The sequence below is a fragment of the Canis lupus genome, chromosome 34, assembly GCF_003254725.2.
Source record: "Canis lupus dingo isolate Sandy chromosome 34, ASM325472v2, whole genome shotgun sequence".
NCBI lineage: Eukaryota > Metazoa > Chordata > Mammalia > Carnivora > Canidae > Canis > Canis lupus.
Genome location: NC_064276.1, coordinates 26,464,957 through 26,486,379, shown reverse-complemented (window position 1 = coordinate 26,486,379; position 21,423 = coordinate 26,464,957). Strand labels below are relative to the sequence as shown.

General features: G+C 37.5%; 1 protein-coding gene across 7 annotated transcripts in view; it reads left to right on the top strand.

Moving 5' to 3' along the window:
• Nucleotides 1–21,423, top strand: part of IFT80 (intraflagellar transport 80) — a 123,301-nt gene that overhangs the window by 35,354 nt on the left and 66,524 nt on the right. For 6 of the 7 annotated variants that reach the window (XM_049105826.1, XM_025425417.3, XM_049105824.1 and 3 more), the window contains 3 exons: nucleotides 2,671–2,780; nucleotides 14,401–14,490; nucleotides 15,419–15,556. In XM_049105826.1, coding sequence (XP_048961783.1) covers nucleotides 2,671–2,780; nucleotides 14,401–14,490; nucleotides 15,419–15,556 — 338 coding nt within the window. The remainder of the gene's footprint in view (nucleotides 1–2,670; nucleotides 2,781–14,400; nucleotides 14,491–15,418; nucleotides 15,557–21,423) is intronic. The other variant, XM_049105828.1, reaches the window with a different exon arrangement.

The following is a 21,423-nucleotide window of genomic DNA, read 5'->3' as shown; positions in this document are numbered from 1 at the left end:
TCAATAATGATCTTCATCAGAAATTGGAAGTTGTATAATGTATCTCCTTTTGGAAAAGAAAACATTCATACATACAGTAGTTTCAGACTTAACATTTTATTGTAAATATAGGAGATGAATATAATGAAGACTTCTAGTTCTTTTTTTTTTAAGATAAGGGGAATTTCTTTCTTTTTTTTTTAAGATTTTATTTATTTATTCATTCATAGAGATGCAGAGAGAGAGAGAGAGTAGCAGAGACACAGGCAGAGGGAGAAGCAGGCTCCACGCAGAGAGCCTGATGTGGGACTCGATCCAGGGTCCCCAGGATCATGCCCTGGGCTGCAGGCGGCGCTAAACCGCTGCGCCACCGGGGCTGCCCAAGACTTCTAGTTCTTGATGTTATATCCATTTTGAATATTAACAGGAAGATTAAACTAATGAGACTTAGCTATTATCTTATCTCTCATAACCCTATATTTGTTCTTTGATTGAACCAATGTGATTAGAAGCCACATGTTATATAGCAAAGGAATTGCTTAACTTTTCCTCTATAAGCTTATTTTGTTTTATACTATAAGTTCTTATACTTTTTTTTGACATTGGTATTGTTTAAAAATATTTTATAAACAGGAAATGAATAAACTTCCAAGTCCCAACAGGGAAGAAAAGTATTTTGAAGATTTATAAGATTTATAAGCAAGGAAATGGTGACACAGCTGACTTAATGAGGCCACAAATTCTATGTTAAAGAGGACAAAAGCGTCCCTAGCTCCTCATCCTATACCCCAGCTGTGCCTTTTACCACAACTAAAGGGCTAGAGTCACATCCTGTATAACTCAATGGGAGTTGTATTTACTGAATTATTTCCTTGGGGGTAGTTGTTTGTCATAGGTTAGTGTAAACCCCAGAAAGTATAATTTTAGTATTCATGATGGTTTGATAGTCTTTAATTAAAATATATTAATTTACTTTTTTTGTACAATAATTACAACTGAAGTAATGGAAATAAGGTACCTATAATATAAGCTTTCTACCCTATCAAATAAGTTTTCCACCCATATTCCCTTCCAGTACTCCAGAGGAGCCACATTTGATATATCTGAAATTTTGATTTACATTTTCTGAGGAGTTTATTAGAGTTGAATTCTGTTGGTGATTTACTTGTGAAATCCAGGTCAGCTTCTGGCTACTTCCAGAGAATATTCCAAGAGAATGTACTTACCAAGTACCAAAGAAGTGCCTTCTGAGTGAGGTAGGGCATCTGTGGGTTCCTCTGATACAGAAAAATCCTAGATGTCATCGACTGTATAGCATATTTAGACCCAATATAATATTTAAACTAAATCATGAAAGGCATGCTTCAGGATTTTTTGGACTAGGTCTGAACTAGACTTTCTGAATCACTTAAATCACTGAGACTTGCTCACAGTTGAATTGCATTCTGATTGGGAAGAAAATGGAATGAAAGAAGTAGGGTACCACTTGAACACAAGCCTTTATCTTACTGAAATTTACTCCCTGTTGATTAGTATAGGTTGGGTTTCCCACTTAAATTAACAATTAAATCTATTGATTGCCCATAAATCCTCAGATTCAGATTTCATTTTACTAAGAATGTCTTATTCATTCACGAAAGTCGACTGCTACAATAGTTTGACTTAGGAGCTCAAGACAATTTTTGAAAACTTGGCTTTAGAAATATAAATGGATTAATATTTCATAGATTAATTGTATGACCTTGATTCAGCTTCCTAATGGATAATACTGGGTCAGACAGTGGCGTACAGATTGTTTAATGCTTTCGGTAGCTATAATAATCATTTTTTAAAAAGTAGGCTCAAGTAAAGTACAGTCTTCCAGAAGATATTAGATAATATAGAAAGGCGTGGAGTTAAAGAATACCTTCTCTAAATTCCTATCCTAGGAAATTTAAAGTAGTTTATAGAAAGGCATGTGAATCAAATATGTACTTTTCCCCTGAAAGTGTAAGTCAGCTTCATCCTGGTTATATGGTATCTGAAACCTTCTTAGCTTAGCTTTCAGGCCAAAGCCACACTATAGCAAAACTTTCCCTAATCTAATATTTAATTTGCCATTTATAAATTCATAGGTAGGAAGGATAGATCATTTTGGGGTAGGGTATTTGTGTCCATTAGAGAACTGCTTAAAGCAGCAGATGAGTGTAGGTCTATTTCTTGTAGTAACCTCAGTAATGGGAATTAATCAATAAGGTGAATATACCATATATATTTTTGTATGGAAAATTTAAGTCATCTTATGCATTGAGTCCGTTTAAGCATAGATGGCTGTTGGTGGGAAATGATAACTCATGACTTTTCTGATACTTCTTTATACCCTAAAATAATGAAATGTATTTATTTTATGTTTTATATTTCAATAGCACACTGAATGAATTCCTAAAAACACCTATCATATTTTCTCAGCAAGATTAAAATTAGTTAAAAATAGTTTTTCAGTTGCTTACAGTAGATTTTCATTGGTCAATATTAACTCAGTCTGTGTTTCAGTGTCAGGATATGGTCCAATTTGAAAGGGCCATTGAATATGAAGGAAACAAAGTGACACCCTACATTGCTTTTTTGGTCCTTTTTTTATCCTTTTAAATCTCTTATTATAAGGCATAATAATGAAAATCTATTGGTTTTTTTTTCTTTTCCTTTTTACAGGAACACCAGTATATTCAGTAGCATGGGGCCCTGATTCAGAAAAGGTTCTTTACACAGCAGGCAAGCAGTTGATCATTAAACCTCTTCAACCAAATGCTAAAGTTTTACAGGTACTTTTCAGGCATTTGTAAACTGTTATCAGGATCAGCTGGACTGCTAAGTGAGAGGTCACTTTCTTAAGAGTCCCTTTCTTCTGGGTGGTCTTTTTGTCTGAGGCTTTTAAGTGTGTGTTTTTATTGGCTTTTATTACAGAATAGGGGATATCTGGTTATGTTTCTAACAAGGTTCACTTCCTCCTTATTTCAACTTACATTATACCAGTAAATCATAAATGTGTTTTGAGTTACTAAATTGTCACATGATTTGGCATGATAGGCATCTTTGAATTTAGCGGAGTCAGCCTCACATGTATAGATTTGAGACAAAACAGGACAAAATCATAAAACTTTAAAAGCTTGTTTAGACTGTTTTTTATCACTATAACTAGCATCCTCCTCCTCTTCAATACACTTAAGTTTTCTCTAAGACCTTAGCATTCTTTTAGAATTTTTAGAGTGGAGGGGTTGTCAGTGTAATGTTTAGAACAAATTAGGTGTATATAATTTAACTAACTATATAGAAGCAAAACAATGATGACAGTTAAGACAGGTCAGAGTATGACAAATTAATGGAAAATTTTTAAGCCTGTATTCAGGATTTTTGATGTTTGATTTCAGTGTTAAAAGGCAGAATCATTTTCTTCATATTTTGATAATGACACAGTAGTGTGGATAATAAAAATACAGGCTTCAGAGTTAGTCACTTGGTTTCAAAAGTTCACTTATTTACCTGAACGTAACTTTAGGCAATTTAAAAAGTATCTTTGATTCTCAGCTTTCTCATCTCTTAGTTGTGATGCTAATTCCTATTTATAGGATTGTTGTGAGGATTAAATGAGTTAAATTGCAAAGTGCGTATGACAGTCTGTACAAAAAGCATATTGAGTGTATACAGTAAGCATTCAATACAGAGTTGTTACTATAGATAACAACTTCATGTCATCTCAACCTTTTAATCAGTCCTTAATAAATTAGAGCCAAAGAGACCAGAAAAAAGATGTAGAATGACTGAGTCCTAAGTAAGGGATTTGGTGCTGGAGATTAAACAGCTACAAAGGGTATAAAAGTATTTTAAGAAGAAGTATCAGATTTAACAGTTGATTAGGTAGAGATTTTGGGGTATAAGGAGATAGAAATGACATTGAGGTTCCATATTTATAATTTCTGTGTAGATTATGTTATATATATTTCATAAAGTCAATATGCATTTACATTTTTACTGCATGCAGAACACTGCTAAGAACTGTGGGACAAACAAGAAATAGAAGATACAAGTCCTTACTTGCTCTTAGGCAGCTAAGGTAAAGAATTTGGGCAAATGGAAGAAACTAAAAGAGAACTAGTCCTGCTTGCCTGTAGTCAAAATCCTTCCATACCTCTAAACTCCAAAAATCTGCAGAACCAGGAAAGATGAATCTTTCAGTTTATAGTTATGTGATTTATTGAGATACCTAAACTTAGGCTTATATAATGAAACTCAGAAAGATACCATATATTACCATTAGTAAATTATAGTTTAGTGGTTTAGGTAGAACCTTTGGGCTAGCACAGAGTGGAGTGAAAGAAAAGTACCCATTAAAAAAAAAGAAAGGAAAAAAAAAATACCCATTGCTAAAATTCAACTAGAGTGGAAGAGGAGGTAAAGTATAATTAGTAACTTAATGCAAATTTTCTTTTTTGTTTCTTTTTGGTAAACTAAAGCTGTAGCAGTTTTCCTGGGCATAAACACATATTCAGATTTAGATTGTCCACAAAAAATACAAACTGTATTCTTGCTTGTAAAATACTGTTCAAAAGTATATACCTGATTTCCCTCAAAAGCTCTAGGGACTCTTCTAGAGACCTAGAACTTGGTTTTATAGTAAGGAGACTTTTGTTTATTTATTCATTCAGTGAAAATGTAGTATATACATACTATATACCAGATACTATGCCACGTGAGAGATAACAAAATGAAACAGAACATGGTTCCGGCCCTCAAGGAGCTTGTTGTTCAAAGGAATTTTACAAAATGTTTGGTTCATTGAGAAATAATTGATAACTTTCTATGGCTTATGTATAATATATAAATATAAGTAGTATATAAATAATCCTAAATCATAGTATAAGGAAAGTTTAAATTGTATTTTGTCCCTAACTTTTGAATAAGCAAAAATTTATTTTTGTAGCTTTGAAATGAGACTCTTGAGAATCTCTGTGTGTGTGTGTATGTGTGTATACATATCTGTGTCTATGTATTGTTATTTTTGTCCTTGAAGATTATTTCAAAATATCATATTAATTTGGTGGTAAATTGTGTGAATGCTTTTTAAAGTATATTATCAAAATTTGTTTTTGAGAGTATATATTTTTATATATTTTGAGTAAAACAAGCTATGAATTATCGCTTATTCTTAGAACTTTTTTGACCCTAATTTAATATTTTACTCTGTGTACATTAAGAGCGAAAGGTTGGGCTGTTGTTCAACATAGTGCCAGAAGTCGTAGCATCAGCAATCAGACAACAAAAAGAAATAAAAGGCATCCAAATAGGCAAGAAATAAGTCAAACTTTTATTCTTCGCAGATGACATGATACTCTATGTAAAAAACCTGAAACACTCCAGCAAAAAATTGCTAGAACTGATACAGGAATTCAGCAAAGTCGCAGGATATAAAATCAGTGCATAGACATCTGTTGCATTTCTATACACCAATAATGAAGCAGCAGAAAGAGAAATCAAGGAATTGATCCCTTTTATAATTGCTCTAAAAACCATAAGATATCTAGGAATAAATCTAACCAAAGAGGTAAAAGATCTGTACTCTGAAAACTATAGAACACTTGTGAAAGAAATTGAGGAAGATGCAAAGAAATAGACAAACATTCCATGCTCATGGATTGGAAGAACAACAAATATTGTTAAAATGTCTGTACTACCTGAAGCAATCTACACATTCAGTGTAACCCCTATCAAAATAATACCAACATTTTTCACAGAACTAGAACAAACAATTCTAAAATTTGTAGGGAACCAAGAAAGATCCTAAATAGCCAAAGTAATGTTGAAAAAGAAAACCAAAGTTGGAGACATCACAATCCCGGACTTCAAGATGTATTACAAAACTGTAATAATTAAGACAGTATTGTACTGGCACAAAAACAGACACATAGATCAGTGAAACAGAATAGAGAACCCAGAAATGAACCCTCAACTCTATGGTCAACTAATCTTCAACAAAGCAGGAAATAATATCCAATGGAAAAAAGACAGTCTCTTCAACAAATGGTAAACTGGACAGCCACATGCAGAAGAATTAAACTGTACCACTTTCTTATACCATACACAGAAATAAGTTAAAAATGGATGAAAGACCGAAATGTGAGACAGAAATCCATCAAAATCCTAGAGGAAAACACAGGCAGCAACCTCTTTGACTTTGGCCACCACCACTTCTTACTGGACATGTCTCTAAAGGCAAGGGAAACAAAAGTAAAAATGAACTATTGGGACTCGATCAAGATAATTTTAGCTTCTGCACAGCAAAGGAAACAACAAAACTAAAAGGCAACCAACAAAATGGAAGAAGATATTTGCAAATGACATATCAGATAAAAGGCTAGTATCCAAAATCTATAAACTTATCAAACTCAACCCCCCTCCCCCCCAAAAAATCCAGTCAAGAAATAGAAGAGGGGAGCGGCAAGACGGCGGAAGAGTAGGGTCCCCAAATCACCTGTCTCCACCAAATTACCTAGATAACCTTCAAATCATCCTGAAAATCTACGAATTCGGCCTGAGATTTAAAGAGAGAACAGCTGGAATGCTACAGTGAGAAGAGTTCAGGCTTCTATCAAGGTAGGAAGACGGGGGAGGGGGGGCAGAAATAAACAAAAGGCCTCCAAGGGGGAGGGGCCCCGCGAGGAGCCGGGCTGAGGCCCGGGCGAGTGTCCCCAGGATAGGAAATCACCGTCCCGGAGAAGGGCGCTCACAGGGAGTTGGAGCAGGACCCTAGGAGGGCGGGGATGCCCTCAGGCTCCCTGGGACACTAACAGACACCTGCGCCCCGGGAGAGTGCGCCGAGCTCCCTAAGGGCTGCAGCACCCATGGCGGGACCCGGAGCAGCTCGGAGGGGCTCGGGCGGCGGCTCCACGGAGGGGGCTGTGGGGCGGGAGGGCAAATCCAACAGCGCAGGCTCCGGAGCACCGGGCGCCGGGACACAGCCCAGAATCCGGCCTCCCCCGGGACAGGCAGAGGCCGGGAGGGCCCAGGACAGCGAGGACGCTCCTGCCCCGAGCTGAGCAGATCAGCGGCCCCGCCCCGGAGCCTCCAGGCCCTGCAGACGGAGAGCTCCGGAGTTCCTGCCGGAGCTGACTCCAGGGCTCCAGAGCTGGCCCCGCCACTGCGGTTGTTCCTCCTGGGGCCTCACGGGGTGAACAACCCCCACTGAGCCCTGCACCAGGCAGGGGGTAGAGCAGCTCCCCCAAGTGCTAACACCTGAAAATCAGCACAACAGGCCCCTCCCCCAGAAGACCAGCTAGACGGACAAGTTCCAGGGGAAGTCAAGGGACTCAGAGTATACAGAATCAGAAGATACTCCCCCGTGTTTTTGTTTTGTTTTGTTTTGCTTTTTGATTTCTGTTTGCTTCCCCCACCCTTTTTTTCTCTTTCTCTTCTTTTTTCTTTTTTTCTTCCTTTTTTCTTTTTTCTTTTTCTCTTTTCTTTCCTTCTTTCTCTCCTCTCTTCTTCTCCTTTTCCCAATACAACTTGTTTTTGGCCACTCTGCACTGAGCAAAATGACTAGAAGGAAAACCTTACCTCAAAAGAAAGAATCAGAAACAGTCCTCTCTCCACAGAGTTACAAAATCTGGATTACAATTCAATGTCAGAAAGCCAATTCAGAAGCACTATTATAAAGCTACTGGTGGCTCTAGAAAAAAGCATAAAGGACTCAAGACACTTCATGACTGCAGAATTTAGTTCTAATCAGGCAGAAATTAAAAATCAATTGAATGAGATGCAATCCAAACTAGAAGTCCTAACAACGAGGGTTAACGAGGTGGAAGAACGAGAGTGACATAGAAGACCAGTTGATGGCAAAGAGGGAAACTGAGGACAAAAGAGACAAAAGACCATGAGGATAGATTAAGGGAAATAAATGACAGCCTGAGGAAGAAAAACCTACGTTTAATTGGGGTTCCCGAGGGCGCCGAAAGGAACAGAGGTCCAGAATATGTATTTGAATAAATCATAGCTGAAAACTTTCCTAATCTGGAAAGGGAAACAGGCATTCAGATCCAGGAAATAGAGAGATCCCCCCCCTAAAATCAATAAAAACCGTTCAACACCTCGACATTTAATAGTGAAGCTTGCAAATTCCAAAGGTAAAGAGAAGATCCTTAAAGCAGCAAGAGACAAGAAATCCCTGGCTTTTATGGGGAGGGGTATTAGGGTAACAGCAGACCTCTCCACAGAGACCTGGCAGGCCAGAAAGGGCTGGCAGGATATATTCAGGGTCCTAAATGAGAAGAACATGCAACCAAGACTACTTTATCCAGCAAGGCTCTCATTCAAAATGGAAGGAGAGATAAAGAGCTTCCAAGACAGGCAGGAACTGAAAGAATATGTGACCTCCAAACCAGCTCTGCAAGAAATTTTAAGGGGGACTCTTAAAATTCCCCTTTAAGAAGAAGTCCAGTGGAACAATCCACAAAAACAAGGACTGAATAGGTATCATGATGACACTAAACTCCTATCTTTCAATAGTAACTCTGAACGTGAACAGGCTTAATGACCCCATCAAAAGGCGCGGGGTTTCAGACTGGATAAAAAAGCAGGACCCATCTATTTGCTGTCTACAAGAGACTCATTTTAGACAGAAGGACACCTACAGCCTGAGAATAAAAGGTTGGAGAACCATTTACCATTCAAATGGTCCTCAAAAGAAAGCAGGGGTAGCCATCCTTATATCAGATAAATTAAAATTTACCCCGAAGACTGTAGTGAGAGATGAAGAGGGACACTATATCATACTTAAAGGATCTATCCAACAAGAGGACTTAACAATCCTCAATATATATGCCCCGAATGTGAGAGCTGCCAAATATATCAATCAATTAATAACCAAAGTTAAGACATACTTAGATAATAATACACTTATACTTGGTGACTTCAATCTAGCGCTTTCTACACTTGATAGGTCTTCTAAACACAACATCTCCAAAGAAACGAGAGCTTTAAATGATACACTGGACCAGATGGATTTCACAGATACCTACAGAACTTTACATCCAAACTCAACTGAATACACATTCTTCTCAAGTGCACATGGAACTTTCTCCAGAATAGACCACATGCTGGGTCACAAATCAGGTCTGAACCGATATCAAAAGATTGGGATCGTCCCCTGCATATTCTCAGACCATAATGCCTTGAAATTAGAACTAAATCACAACAAGAAGTTTGGAAGGACTTAAAACACGTTGAGGTTGAGGACCATCCTGCTAAAAGATGAAAGGGTCAACCAGGAAATTAAGGAAGAATTAAAAAGATTCATAGAAACTAATGAGAATGAAGATACAACCGTTCAAAATCTTTGGGATGCAGTAAAAGCAGTCCTGAGGGGGAAATAGATCGCAACACAAGCATCCATTCAAAAACTGGAAAGAACTCAAATACAAAAGCTAACCTTACACCTAAAGGAGCTAGAGAAAAAACAGCAAATAGATCCTACACCCAGCAGAAGAAGAGAGTTAATAAAGATTCGAGCAGAACTCAACGAAATCGAGACCAGAAGAACTGTGGAACAGATCAACAAAACCAGGAGTTGGTTCTTTGAAAGAATTAATGAGATAGATAAACCATTAGCCAGCCTTATTAAAAAGAAGAGAGAGAAGACTCAAATTAATAAAATCATGAATGAGAAAGGAGAGATCACTACCAACACCAAGGAAATACAAACAAACGATTTTAAAAACATGTTATGAACAGCTGTATGCCAATAAATTAGGCAATCTAGAAGAAACGGATGTATTTCTGGAAAGCCACAAACTACCAAAACTGGAACAGGAAGAAATAGAAAACCTGAACAGGCCAATAACCAGGGAGGAAATTGAAGCAGTCATCAAAAACCTCCCAAGACACAAAAGTCCAGGGCCAGATGGCTTCCCAGGGGAATTCTATCAAACGTTTAAAGAAGAAACCATACCTATTCTACTAAAGCTGTTCGGAAAGATAGAAAGAAATGGAGTACTTCCAAATTCGTTCTGTGAGGCCAGCATCACCTTAATTCCAAAACCAGACAAAGACCCCACCAAAAAGGAGAATTATAGACCAATATCTCTGATGAACATGGATGCAAAAATTCTCAACAAGATACTAGCCAATAGGATCCAACAGTACATTAAGAAAATTATTCACCATGACCAAGTAGGATTTATTCCCGGGACACAAGGCTGGTTCAACACTCGTAAAACAATCAGTGTGATTCATCATATCAGCAAGAGAAAAATCAAGAAACATATGATCCTCTCATTAGATGCAGAGAAAGCATTTGACAAAATACAGCATCCATTCCTGATCAAAACTCTTCAGAGTGTAGGGATAGAGGGAACATTCCTCAACATCTTAAAAGCCATCTACGAAAAGCCCACAGCAAATATCATTCTCAATGGGGAAGCACTGGGAGCCTTTCCCCTAAGATCAGGAATAAGACAGGGATGTCCACTCTCACCACTGCTATTCAACATAGTACTGGAAGTCCTAGCCTCAGCAATCAGACAACAAAAAGACATTAAAGGCATTCAAATTGGCAAAGAAGAAGTCAAACTCTCCCTCTTCGCCGATGACATGATACTCTACATAGAAAACCCAAAAGCCTCCACCCCAAGATTGCTAGAACTCCTACAGCAATTTGGTAGCGTGGCAGGATACAAAACCAATGCCCAGAAATCAGTGGCATTTCTATACACTAACAATGAGACTGAAGAAAGAGAAATTAAGGAGTCAATCCCATTTACAATTGTACCCAAAAGCTTAAGATACCTAGGAATAAACCTAACCAAAGAGGTAAAGGATCTATACCCTAAAAACTATAGAACACTTCTGAAAGAAATTGAGGAAGACACAAAGAGATGGAAAAATATTCCATGCTCATGGATTGGCAGAATTAATATTGTGAAAATGTCAATGTTACCCAGGGCAATATACACATTTCATGCAATCCCTATCAAAATACCATGGACTTTCTTCAGAGAGTTAGAACAAATTATTTTAAGATTTGTGTGGAATCAGAAAAGACCCCGAATAGCCAGGGGAATTTTAAAAAAGAAAACCATATCTGGGGGCATCACAATGACAGATTTCAGGTTGTACTACAAAGCTGTGGTCATCAAGGCAATGTGGTACTGGCACAAAAACAGACACATAGATCAATGGAACAGAATAGAGAATCCAGAACTGGACCCTGAACTTTATGGTCAACTAATATTCGATAAAGGAGGAAAGACTATCCACTGGAAGAAAGACAGTCTCTTCAATAAATGGTGCTGGGAAAATTGGACATTCACATGCAGAAGAATGAAACTAGACCACTCTCTTTCACCATACACAAAGATAAACTCAAAATGGATGAAAGATCTAAATGTGAGACAACATTCCATCAAAATCCTAGAGGAGAACACAGGCAACACCCTTTTTGAACTCAGCCACAGTAACTTCTTGCAAGATACATCCACGAAGGCAAAAGAAACAAAAGCAAAAATGAACGATTGGGACTTCATCAAGATAAGAAGCTTTTGCACAGCAAAGGATACAGTCAACAAAACTACAAGACAACCTACAGAATGGGAGAAGGTATTTGCAAATGACGTATCAGGTAAAGGGCTAGTTTCCAAGATCTATAAAGAACTTATTCAACTCAACAGCAAAGAAACAAACAATCCAATGATGAAATGGGCAAAAGACATGAACAGAAATCTCACAGAGGAAGACATAGACATGGCCAACATGCACATGAGAAAATGCTCTGCATCAACTTGCCATCAGGGAAATACAAATCAAAACCCCAATGAGATACCACCTCACATCAGTGAGAATGGGGAAAATTAACAAGGCAGGAAACCACAAATGTTGGAGAGGATGCAGAGAAAAGGGAACCCTCTTGCACTGTTGGTGGGAATGTGAACTGCTGCAGCCACTCTGGAAAAATGTGTGGAGGTTCCTCAAAGAGTTAAAAATAGACCTGCCCTACGACCCAGCAATTGCACTGTTGAGGATTTACCCCAAAGATACAGATGCAATGAAACGCTGGGATACCTTTACTCCGATGTTTCTAGCAGCAATGTCCACAGTAGCCAAACTGTAGAAGGAGCCTCGGTGTCCGTCGAAAGATGAATGGATAAAGAAGATGTGGTTTATGTATACAATGGAATATTACTCAGCCATTAGAAATGACAAATACCCACCATTTGCTTCAACGTGGATGGAACTGGAGGGTATTATGCTGAGTGAAATAAGTCAATCGGAGAAGGTGAAACATTTTATGTTCTCATTCATTTGGGGAATATAAATAATAGTGAAAGGGAATAGAAGGGAAGGGAGAAGAAATGGGTAGGAAATATCAGAAAGGGAGACAGAACATAAAGACTCCTAACTCTGGGAAACGAACTAGGGGTGGTGGAAGGGGAGGAGGGCGGGGGGTGGGGGTGAATGGGTGACAGGCAATGAGGGGGGCACTTGACGGGATGAGCACTGGGTGTTATTCTGTATGTTGGCAAATTGAACACCAATAAAAATAAATTTATTATTAAAAAAAAAGAAAAGGAAAAAAAAAAGAAATAAAAGACATGAACAGACATTTCGCCAAAACAAACCTAGAAATGCTAACAGACACATGAAAAGATTCTCAACATCACTCATCATCAGAGAAATACAAATCAAAACCAGAATGAGATACTACCTCACACCAAAGTGGCTAAATTGAACAACTCAGGAAATAACTTGTTGGTGGGAATGCAAGCTGATGCAGCTACTCTAGAAAACAGTAAAGTGGTTCCTCAAAAAGTTAAAAATAGAACTGCTCTATGATCCAGCAATTGCACTACTAAGTATTTATTCAAAGGATACAAAAAGAGTGATTCAAAGGGGCATATGCACCCCAATGTTTATAGCAGCAATGTCCACAATAGCCAAAATATGGGAATAGCCCAAATGCCCATCAACTGATGAAAGGGTAAAGAAAATGTGGTGTGTGTGTGTATATATATATATATAATGTGATATATATTATAAATATATAATGTGATATATATGTATAATATATACAATGGAATACTACCATTAAAAAGAGTGAAATATTGCCATTTGCAATGACGTGGATGGAACTAAAGGGTATTATGCTAAGTGAATAAGTCAGAGAAAGACAAATACCATATGATATCATTCATATGAGGAATCTAAGAAACAAAATAGGTGAACATAGAGGAAGGGAAAGAAAAATAAGATAAAAACAGAGAAGGAGGCAAACCATAAGAGACTCTTAACTATAGGGAATAAAACTGAGGGTTTCTGGAGGGGAGGTGGTTGGGGGGATGGGGTCACTGGGTGATGGGCATTAAGGAGGGCACTTGATGTAATGAGTGCTGGGTTATATGCAAGTGATGAATCACCACATTCTACTCCTGAAATTAATACTACACTATGTGTTAACTAATTTGAATTTAAGTAAAATCTTGAAATAAAAAAAAAAAGGAACAGTAGGTTGGGAATTGTCTATAGAGAGCCTTTAACATGGTTTACTCTTTGATGTGAAGTTAATTGGCTTAGACATTAAAACATACCTATGGTCTTCAAAGAAAATTAATTCTTTTTCAGTTATACTATTCTGCCTAAACATGGTAAAATTCATGTGCTAAATGAATTGATTGTATTTAAAAGCAAGAAGGGATCCATGCTTACATTCTAGATTGCCAGTTTCTGGGTAATATATATATGTATGCATTCTATATATATATGTATAGAATATGTACATATCTGTGGAAAACATCCTTTTGTTATATGGTAAATGCAGCAGAGGTGTCTTACAGAGTTCAGTGACTAGAGACATGAAAGTAAAGAGAATGAGGCTTAGGAAAATATGCAGAAGAGAATGAACAGAGTACTAAGGAAGATGGTCATGTGATAAAAGTTTTTTAAAAAGAAAAGAATTAGTAAATAAGAATGAAAGCATTATCTTTAATTGGATCAGCTATAAAAGAGAGCAAGATTTGGATTCAGTCCAGGGTTATCACACACACACATCAAGCTTGGAATAAATAGTTTAATAGCAAGAGATTTTCCATCTGGAGTCCAGGCAATTGAGGAGATTTATAAGGAGGTAAAGCTATATAGTAGATGTCATAATGCTAAGTGTTTTCATTACTTTAAATTAGAAATGAAACAAACAGATAAGGTTATGTATAACAGCTATGAAAGGAAGATAGGAATCTCCAAGGACAGGACAAGAGAATCATTAGAGAGGCAAAATGTCTTTTCTTTTTCTTTTTTTTTTTTTTTTTCAAAATGTGTTTTCTTAAAAACAAAAAACAAACAAAAAACCCCAAAACTTTTCAGTGCTCTTGAAGTTATATTTAATTTCTTTTTTTTTTCTCATAGTGGAAAGCTCATGATGGCATTATTCTAAAAGTAGATTGGAACTCTGTCAATGATTTAATTTTGTCTGCTGGTGAGGATTGTAAATATAAGGTATGTGATGTTTGAATATATCACCTGGCTGAAAGAATTAAATTTAGCTGAAAAGGGGGGATCCCTGGGTGGCGCAGCGGTTTGGCGCCTGCCTTTGGCCCAGGGCGCAATCCTGGAGACCCGGGATCGAGTCCCACGTCGGGCTCCCGGTACATGGAGCTTGCTTCTCCCTCTGCTTCTCCCTCTGCCTGTGTCTCTGCCTCTCTCTCTCTCTCTCTATCATAAATAAATAAAAATTTAAAAAAAATTTAATTTAGCTGAAAAGTATTTAGCATATAAGAATATTCTTTAGTCTTTCACTTTAGCTATTATCTTTTAAATCTAATACTTTGGCAAATTGTTATTTTATAATTTTAAGTAGTATTTTAAGGTGTTGACTTTCTCATTGACCTATCTCACTAGCTATAGAATTTGATTTAATGAGTAGGAGCATAAATAAAACTCCTAGTTTTACTGACGGTTTAAATCAACTCAGTTGAAGTTTTAGAAATCAATCTTACTGATTTATTAAACATTGCTCAGCTTCAGACCAAAATAATTTATACTAAAAATAAGATTTAATATAACTGAAATTAGAGGAAATTTAATTGAAATAAATATTTATAGGGAAAGTTGATAGAACACTGAGCAAAAAATTTTAAGCAAAAAACTGAGTATCTCAAAACTATTGTTAAACTTAAAAGGACTCAATGTGTAGGCTATATGATTAATCAAAGATTTAGTGAAATTGGAAAATTATACAATGGTATAAAATTTTTTTGAGATACTTGAGTTTTAAAGAGTACAGCTTTTGTATGATAGTAAAGACTTTACTACTATTATAAAGTGATGATTTCTAAATCTTTAATTGATACCTTATTGTAGGACAAACTTGTTTGTAATAATGTGACAACCATTATAAAAGATTTTTTTAAATATACTTTTTTAGGTATGGGATAGTTATGGCCGCCCTTTGTACAATTCACTACCTCATGAGCATCCTATTACCTCAGTTGCCTGGGCTCCAGATGGAGAATTATTTGCTGTTGGATCGTTTCATACTTTACGCTTGTGTGATAAAACTGGGGTAAGCTATGACGGTGAACAACCACAGATGTGCTGTCATAAATGTGGCTATGCACAACACACCTGGTTCTCAATCTTTAAAAAATATTTTCAGTGAATGTGTTTGACTGCATCTTTCTGATTTGTCTTCTGAATATACTGGTTCAATCAATTCCAGATTTATGGGACCATATAAACTCTTTAAGTTCAATTTGAAGAATGGGTACATTCTCTATTATTTGTCCTTCTGGAAATACTTATTTTAAGCATGATTTAAGATGGTGAAGTAGTTAAAGTATTAAAATTTATACCCAATCAATATGGAGAGTTCAGTTTTTAAACCTTTCTTTTAACTGTCAATATATTTAATAGAGAAATTTTTCTTGCTTGTTTTTGGTATGGAATTAGTAAATTTTTTTTTTTTTTAAAGATTTTATTTATTTATTTATGATAGTCACACAGAGAGAGAGAGGCAGAGACACAGGCAGAGGGAGAAGCAGGCTCCATGCACCAGGAGCCCGACGTGGGATTCGATCCCGGGTCTCCAGGATCACGCCCTGGGCCAAAGGCAGGCGCCAAACCGCTGCGCCACCCAGGGATCCCGGAATTAGTAAATTTTTTAAATGATCATTTTAAAACCAAAGGAGTTGGGTTTTGTCAAGAATTCATGTTTGAATACATGAAGGACTTTTTTTTCACAAGAGAGTATGCCCTTCTTGATACAAATTCTGTTTAGAACCTAGGCAAATAGCCAAGCTCAACTGCATTTACCCATTATACTTGAACGAGGAGTTACTTCATCAAAGTGTTCCAGAAGCAACCGAATGATAAGTGGGGTTACTCTGTATTATTCCTAACTAAGAGGAAATCACATAATGGTTCTGTGGCTTATTTTCCTCGAATGCAAAATAAGACAATTAATTTAGAATTATTAAAGCTTTATAAATGATCTATTAAGCTTTCTGGTTACTTGTTTTCTATCACATAAAATATGAAGTCTTTTTCCTGGTTTTAGAAGCTCTCTGAACGCTGATGCCATAAAATCCATTCAGTCTTTTTTCCCCACAACTCCCTAATTTGTATCTCTGCTCATCAGGCTCATGAATCTTCTCTGATCCTTACTAACATCCTTACTCAACATTTCCTTTCATGGATTACTCTCACCACTGTCTTAACTGAATTCTATCCATTCTTTAAGGCCTATCTCCTGTTTGACTTCCTTTCCTGATAGCTTCCATAGGTATTTCTTTTTCTAACTTCCTCTTATGTAAGGTCTTCTTTTTTTAGTTATAACATCAAGATGTTCTATCACAATCTCATTTTCATCTAATTTTTCACCAATGATTCTAAATAGACTGTTATTCATTCTTACATTTTCCATTTTCATTTTATGTACATTATTATTGACTACCTAGATAGCTTGTAAGATCCCTTAGCTTAATGGTTCTCTATCATCTATATAACACAGTAGATACTCAATAATTCACTAATAAATCAATTTAAGCAAGATAATTTTAAATTGCCCATCTTGGGGTACCTGGATGGCTCAGTCAGTTGAGCATCTGACTCTTGGTTTCAGCTCAGGTCATGATCTCAGGATCCTGGGATCAAGCCTCATGTTGGTTCCAAGCTCAGCAGCGTTCTGCTTGAGGATTCTCTTTCTCCCTCTCCCCTCTTCCCCTGCTTGTGCATGTGTGCTCTCTTTTTCTCTTTAAAATAAATAATCTTTAAATTACAATTTTTATGGAAATATTTAAAAATTTAAGAATGTGGGCCATTGGATTAATCCAAATAACTGAACTAAAGATTTACTTCAGGGATGCCAGGGTGGCTCAGTAGTTGAGCATCTACCTTTGGCTCAGGGTATGATCCCATGTCCAGGGATCGAGTCCTGCATCGGGCTCCCTGCAAGGGGCCTGCTTCTCCCTCTATGTCTCGCCTCTCTCTCTGTGTCTCTCATGAATAAATAAATAAAATCTTTAAAAATAAAGTTTTATTTCATTAAATACCAAACCTATTATTAGAATGTTAACTATTCTGGAAAAGGATTTTTCTTTTACCTTATTTCACTGATTAGACTGAAGACATTGTAATAATTTTTTAAGGACTTGAGATTAACATTTATATATTTTTTTTCTTTTATTCAATAGACATCATATGTATATTATTCATCAGAGAGTATTTTAGAAACTGGGGATAGAGAGATGTAAAGATTTTTACTCAAGTTGTTGTCAATCTAGTAAAGAATCAGGCTATAAGACTCATAGTACAATGTGATAAATGCTATACAGGAGGTTTATTTTATGCAAGCACTGTGAAGGTGTGGCAGAGCTTAATTCTGCCTGTGAATATTGACTGGAGAGCTGAAGCTTGAAGAATTAGTAGTTCTTCAAGGAGAAAAGTTGAGGGAAGAGAGTTGCAGTCAGAAGGAACTTTTGGGTATCCATGTATGGTACCTTTGTGCAGAAAACATGCTCTTGGACCAGATCTGTGTTTGCCACGTAAGAGAGTCTAGGTTTTAAAAACCAAATTACTGGGACACCTGGGTGGCTCAGCAGTTGAATGTCTGCTTTCAGCTCAGGGAGTGATCTCGGTCCTGGGATCAAGTTCCACATCCGGCTCCCTGCGAGGAGCCTGCTTCTCCCTCTGCCTGTGTCTCTGCCTGTGTCTCTGTGTCTCATGAATAAATGAATAAAATCTTTTAAGAAAAAATATTGAATTACTTTCTTGGAAGCACTCTTAGAAGTTGCTATAGGGTAGAAAGGAGGTAAGGGGGTTGAGCCTCCTGGTCATCTCCAATGGCAACCAGAAAAGCTCTGCATTAATCAGTTTTATTATTTAAGCATCCAATATAAGATTTCCTTTGAACAGCTGAAACAGTCAAATTGGAAAACTGGTATGTTAGTGATTAGAAAGCCATGGATGGTGGCTAGTAACATGGTAATATTCAAATATTGGAAATATTGCTTTGGTATCAAAGGAACAGTGGTACAAGAGAGGGAACAGAACATGTAAAGACAAGGAATTATAGTCTGTTAGAAAAATTAAAAGTTTGGATTTTATCCTCAGGCAGTAGTGAGCCACTGGTCCATTTTAAGTAGTGACCTTATTAGATTTTGCATTTTTAGGGATGTGTACTCTGAGGTCAGCAGGATTAGAGGGACAGTAGACTGTAGGCAGGATGGCTAAATAGAGGCTTTTGCAGAGTACAAGTAAGTGATGTTGTCCTGAATAATATGGAATAGCAGTGGGGATGGGAAGAAGTGGGCAGGTTCAGGAGATAAACTCTTGCTATAAACAGTGGGAAGAGGGACGCCTGGGTGGCTCAGCAGTTGAGCGTCTGCCTTTGGCCCAGGGCGTGATCCCAGGATCCGGGATCAAATTCCACATCGGGCTCCTTGCCGGGAGCCTGCTCTTCCCACTGCCTGTGTCTCTGCCTCTCTCTCTGTGTGTGTCTCTCATGAATAAATAAATAAAATCTTAAAAAAAAAAAAAAGTGGGAGGAGTCAAGAATAATTACCTGGATTTCAATTTGAATACCTTACTGTCGGGGTTGCTGGCCTGAGGATAGCATTTTATGGTGTGGTATAATTTTTTTTTTAATTTTTTTTTTTAAAGACACATATATGTAGTATCATGATCAGACTATTATATTTAGCAATCAAAAGCATGGGTGCAAAAAAAAAATCTACATTAAAACCCTTTGTTGTAATGCTTTACACTTTCCACAGAACAGAAACTAAAATAACCTGTTATACAATTAGTCACAAATACAGTCCTCGAGTTTTTTGCTCATACACATGAATATTGTCTAAAACATGTCTTCTTTGTAGCAGCTAGGCCCTGCCACCACTGTGCTTGGCTGAGTTCACAAATTTGGTGTAACCTGTAGCTCCCTGTCACTTCTCTGGCTCTCCTCTCCTGCTAAGCTTTGTTTCCTGGCAGTATTAAAACCTTCTGCCACTGCCATAGCTGCTGCTGCAGCTGGAACTGCCATAGCCACCTTTGGTTTCATGGTTCAGCAAAGTATTGGCCTCCACCACCATAGGGGCCAGAGCTTCTGCCTCCAAAATTTCCTCCTTTCATGGGTCCAAAATTTGAGGATTGATTGTTATAATTGCCAAAATCGTTATAGCTTCCACCACCTCCAAAGTTCCTTCTATCATTACCAAATCCGTTATAGCCATCCCTACTGCCACCCTGTCCACCACCACCTCGACTGCCACCGAAGCCACCTCAACCACTGAAGTTCCCTCCATGACCAAAGTTGTTATTCCCACCCAAACCACCTCCATGACCACCACCAAAGTTTCCAGAACCACTTCAGCCTCTTTGGCTGGATGAAGCACTAGACATCTCTTGCTTCAATAGGGCTTTCCTTACTTCACAGTTGTGACCATTCACAGTATGGTTTTTTTTTTTTTTAAAGATTTTATTTATTTATGAGGGAGAGAGAGAGAGAGAGAGAGAGAGAGAGAGAGAGGCAGAGACACAGGCAGAGGGAGAAGCAGGCTCCTTGCAGAGACCCTGACATGGGACTCCATCCTGGGACTCCAGGATCACACCCTGGGCCGAAGGCGGTATTAAACCACCGAGCCACTCAGGCTACCCTATTCATAGAATGGTATGTTTGAATGACAGTCTTGTCTACAGAGTCACAGTCATCAATGTCACAAAGCAAAACCTCTCTTTTTGCCACTGCCTCGGTCAGTCATGATCTCAATCACTTCAATTTTCCCATACTGTTCAAAATAATCTCTTAGATGATGCTCTTCAGTGTCTTCTTTAATGCCACCAACAAAAATCTTTTTCACAGTTAAGTGGGCACCAGGTCTTTGAGAATCTTCTCTTGAGACAGTCCTCTTTGGTTCCACAACTCTTCCATCTACCTTGTGTGGCATTGCATTCATAGCTGCATCCACCTCCTCCACGGTGGCATATGTGACAAACCCAAAGCCTCTGGAGTGCTTGGTGTTTGGATCTCATTACCACATAGTCCGTAAGCATTCCCTATTGCTCCAGATGGCTCTTCAGACTTCCATCAGTTGTTTCAAAGCTCAATGAAGAGCTTCTGCAGCTGCTCAGGCTCTTTGGGAGACTCTGACTTAGACATGACGGTGGTGGGACGGGAGACTTTAACGAGGCTTACTCGGTGGCTTCCAGGGGCAGAAAAGTGGTGTGATATAATTTGTACTGGCTTTGTGTGATATATTTTATTAGATCCCTGTGCAGTCATTACATTGATAAATCAAATTACCTAAATTTCAGTGTTCATAAGTATCACCTGGGTATTGCTAAACTATATATTCTGGGGTCCCTATTTACAATGTGATGAACCAAAATCTCAGTAGAATGAGGTCCAAGGAGTTGTATTTTTAAGAAGTTCCCTGGTTACCTTTATTAGGTGGTCCTCAGACCACACTTCAGGGAATATTTAAGTAAAACGTGTAAGATGTTTGATTATTCCTTCTGAGTTCTGAAAGTGTTAATGCTTGGCCTATTATAGAACAAATGCTTTATTTTTGGAGGTGAAAGAAGAAATGATAATGAAGATGATACCAAAAGAGTAGTCTAATTGAAAAGATTAAGTTTCTTTTTAAAAAATTCATGTAACTTATTCGTCTGATTCTTCTTTAGCATCTGTCTCATTTAAAATTACTTTGGGGATATAATATTTTGTCTCTCTCATAATCTGTAACTTAAATTGTGTAATTACTAGTAGTCATCATTTACCCAGGGGCTATTCCGTGGCCAAATTTCAGTATTAGATATTGTAAAAATCTAGTCTTCAAGAATAATCTATACTCTTTATCATTTTGCTATAGGGAAAAAGTTTATAGTATATGAATAATGTATGTGATTATATTGTCTCCTAATTTTCTAAACTAA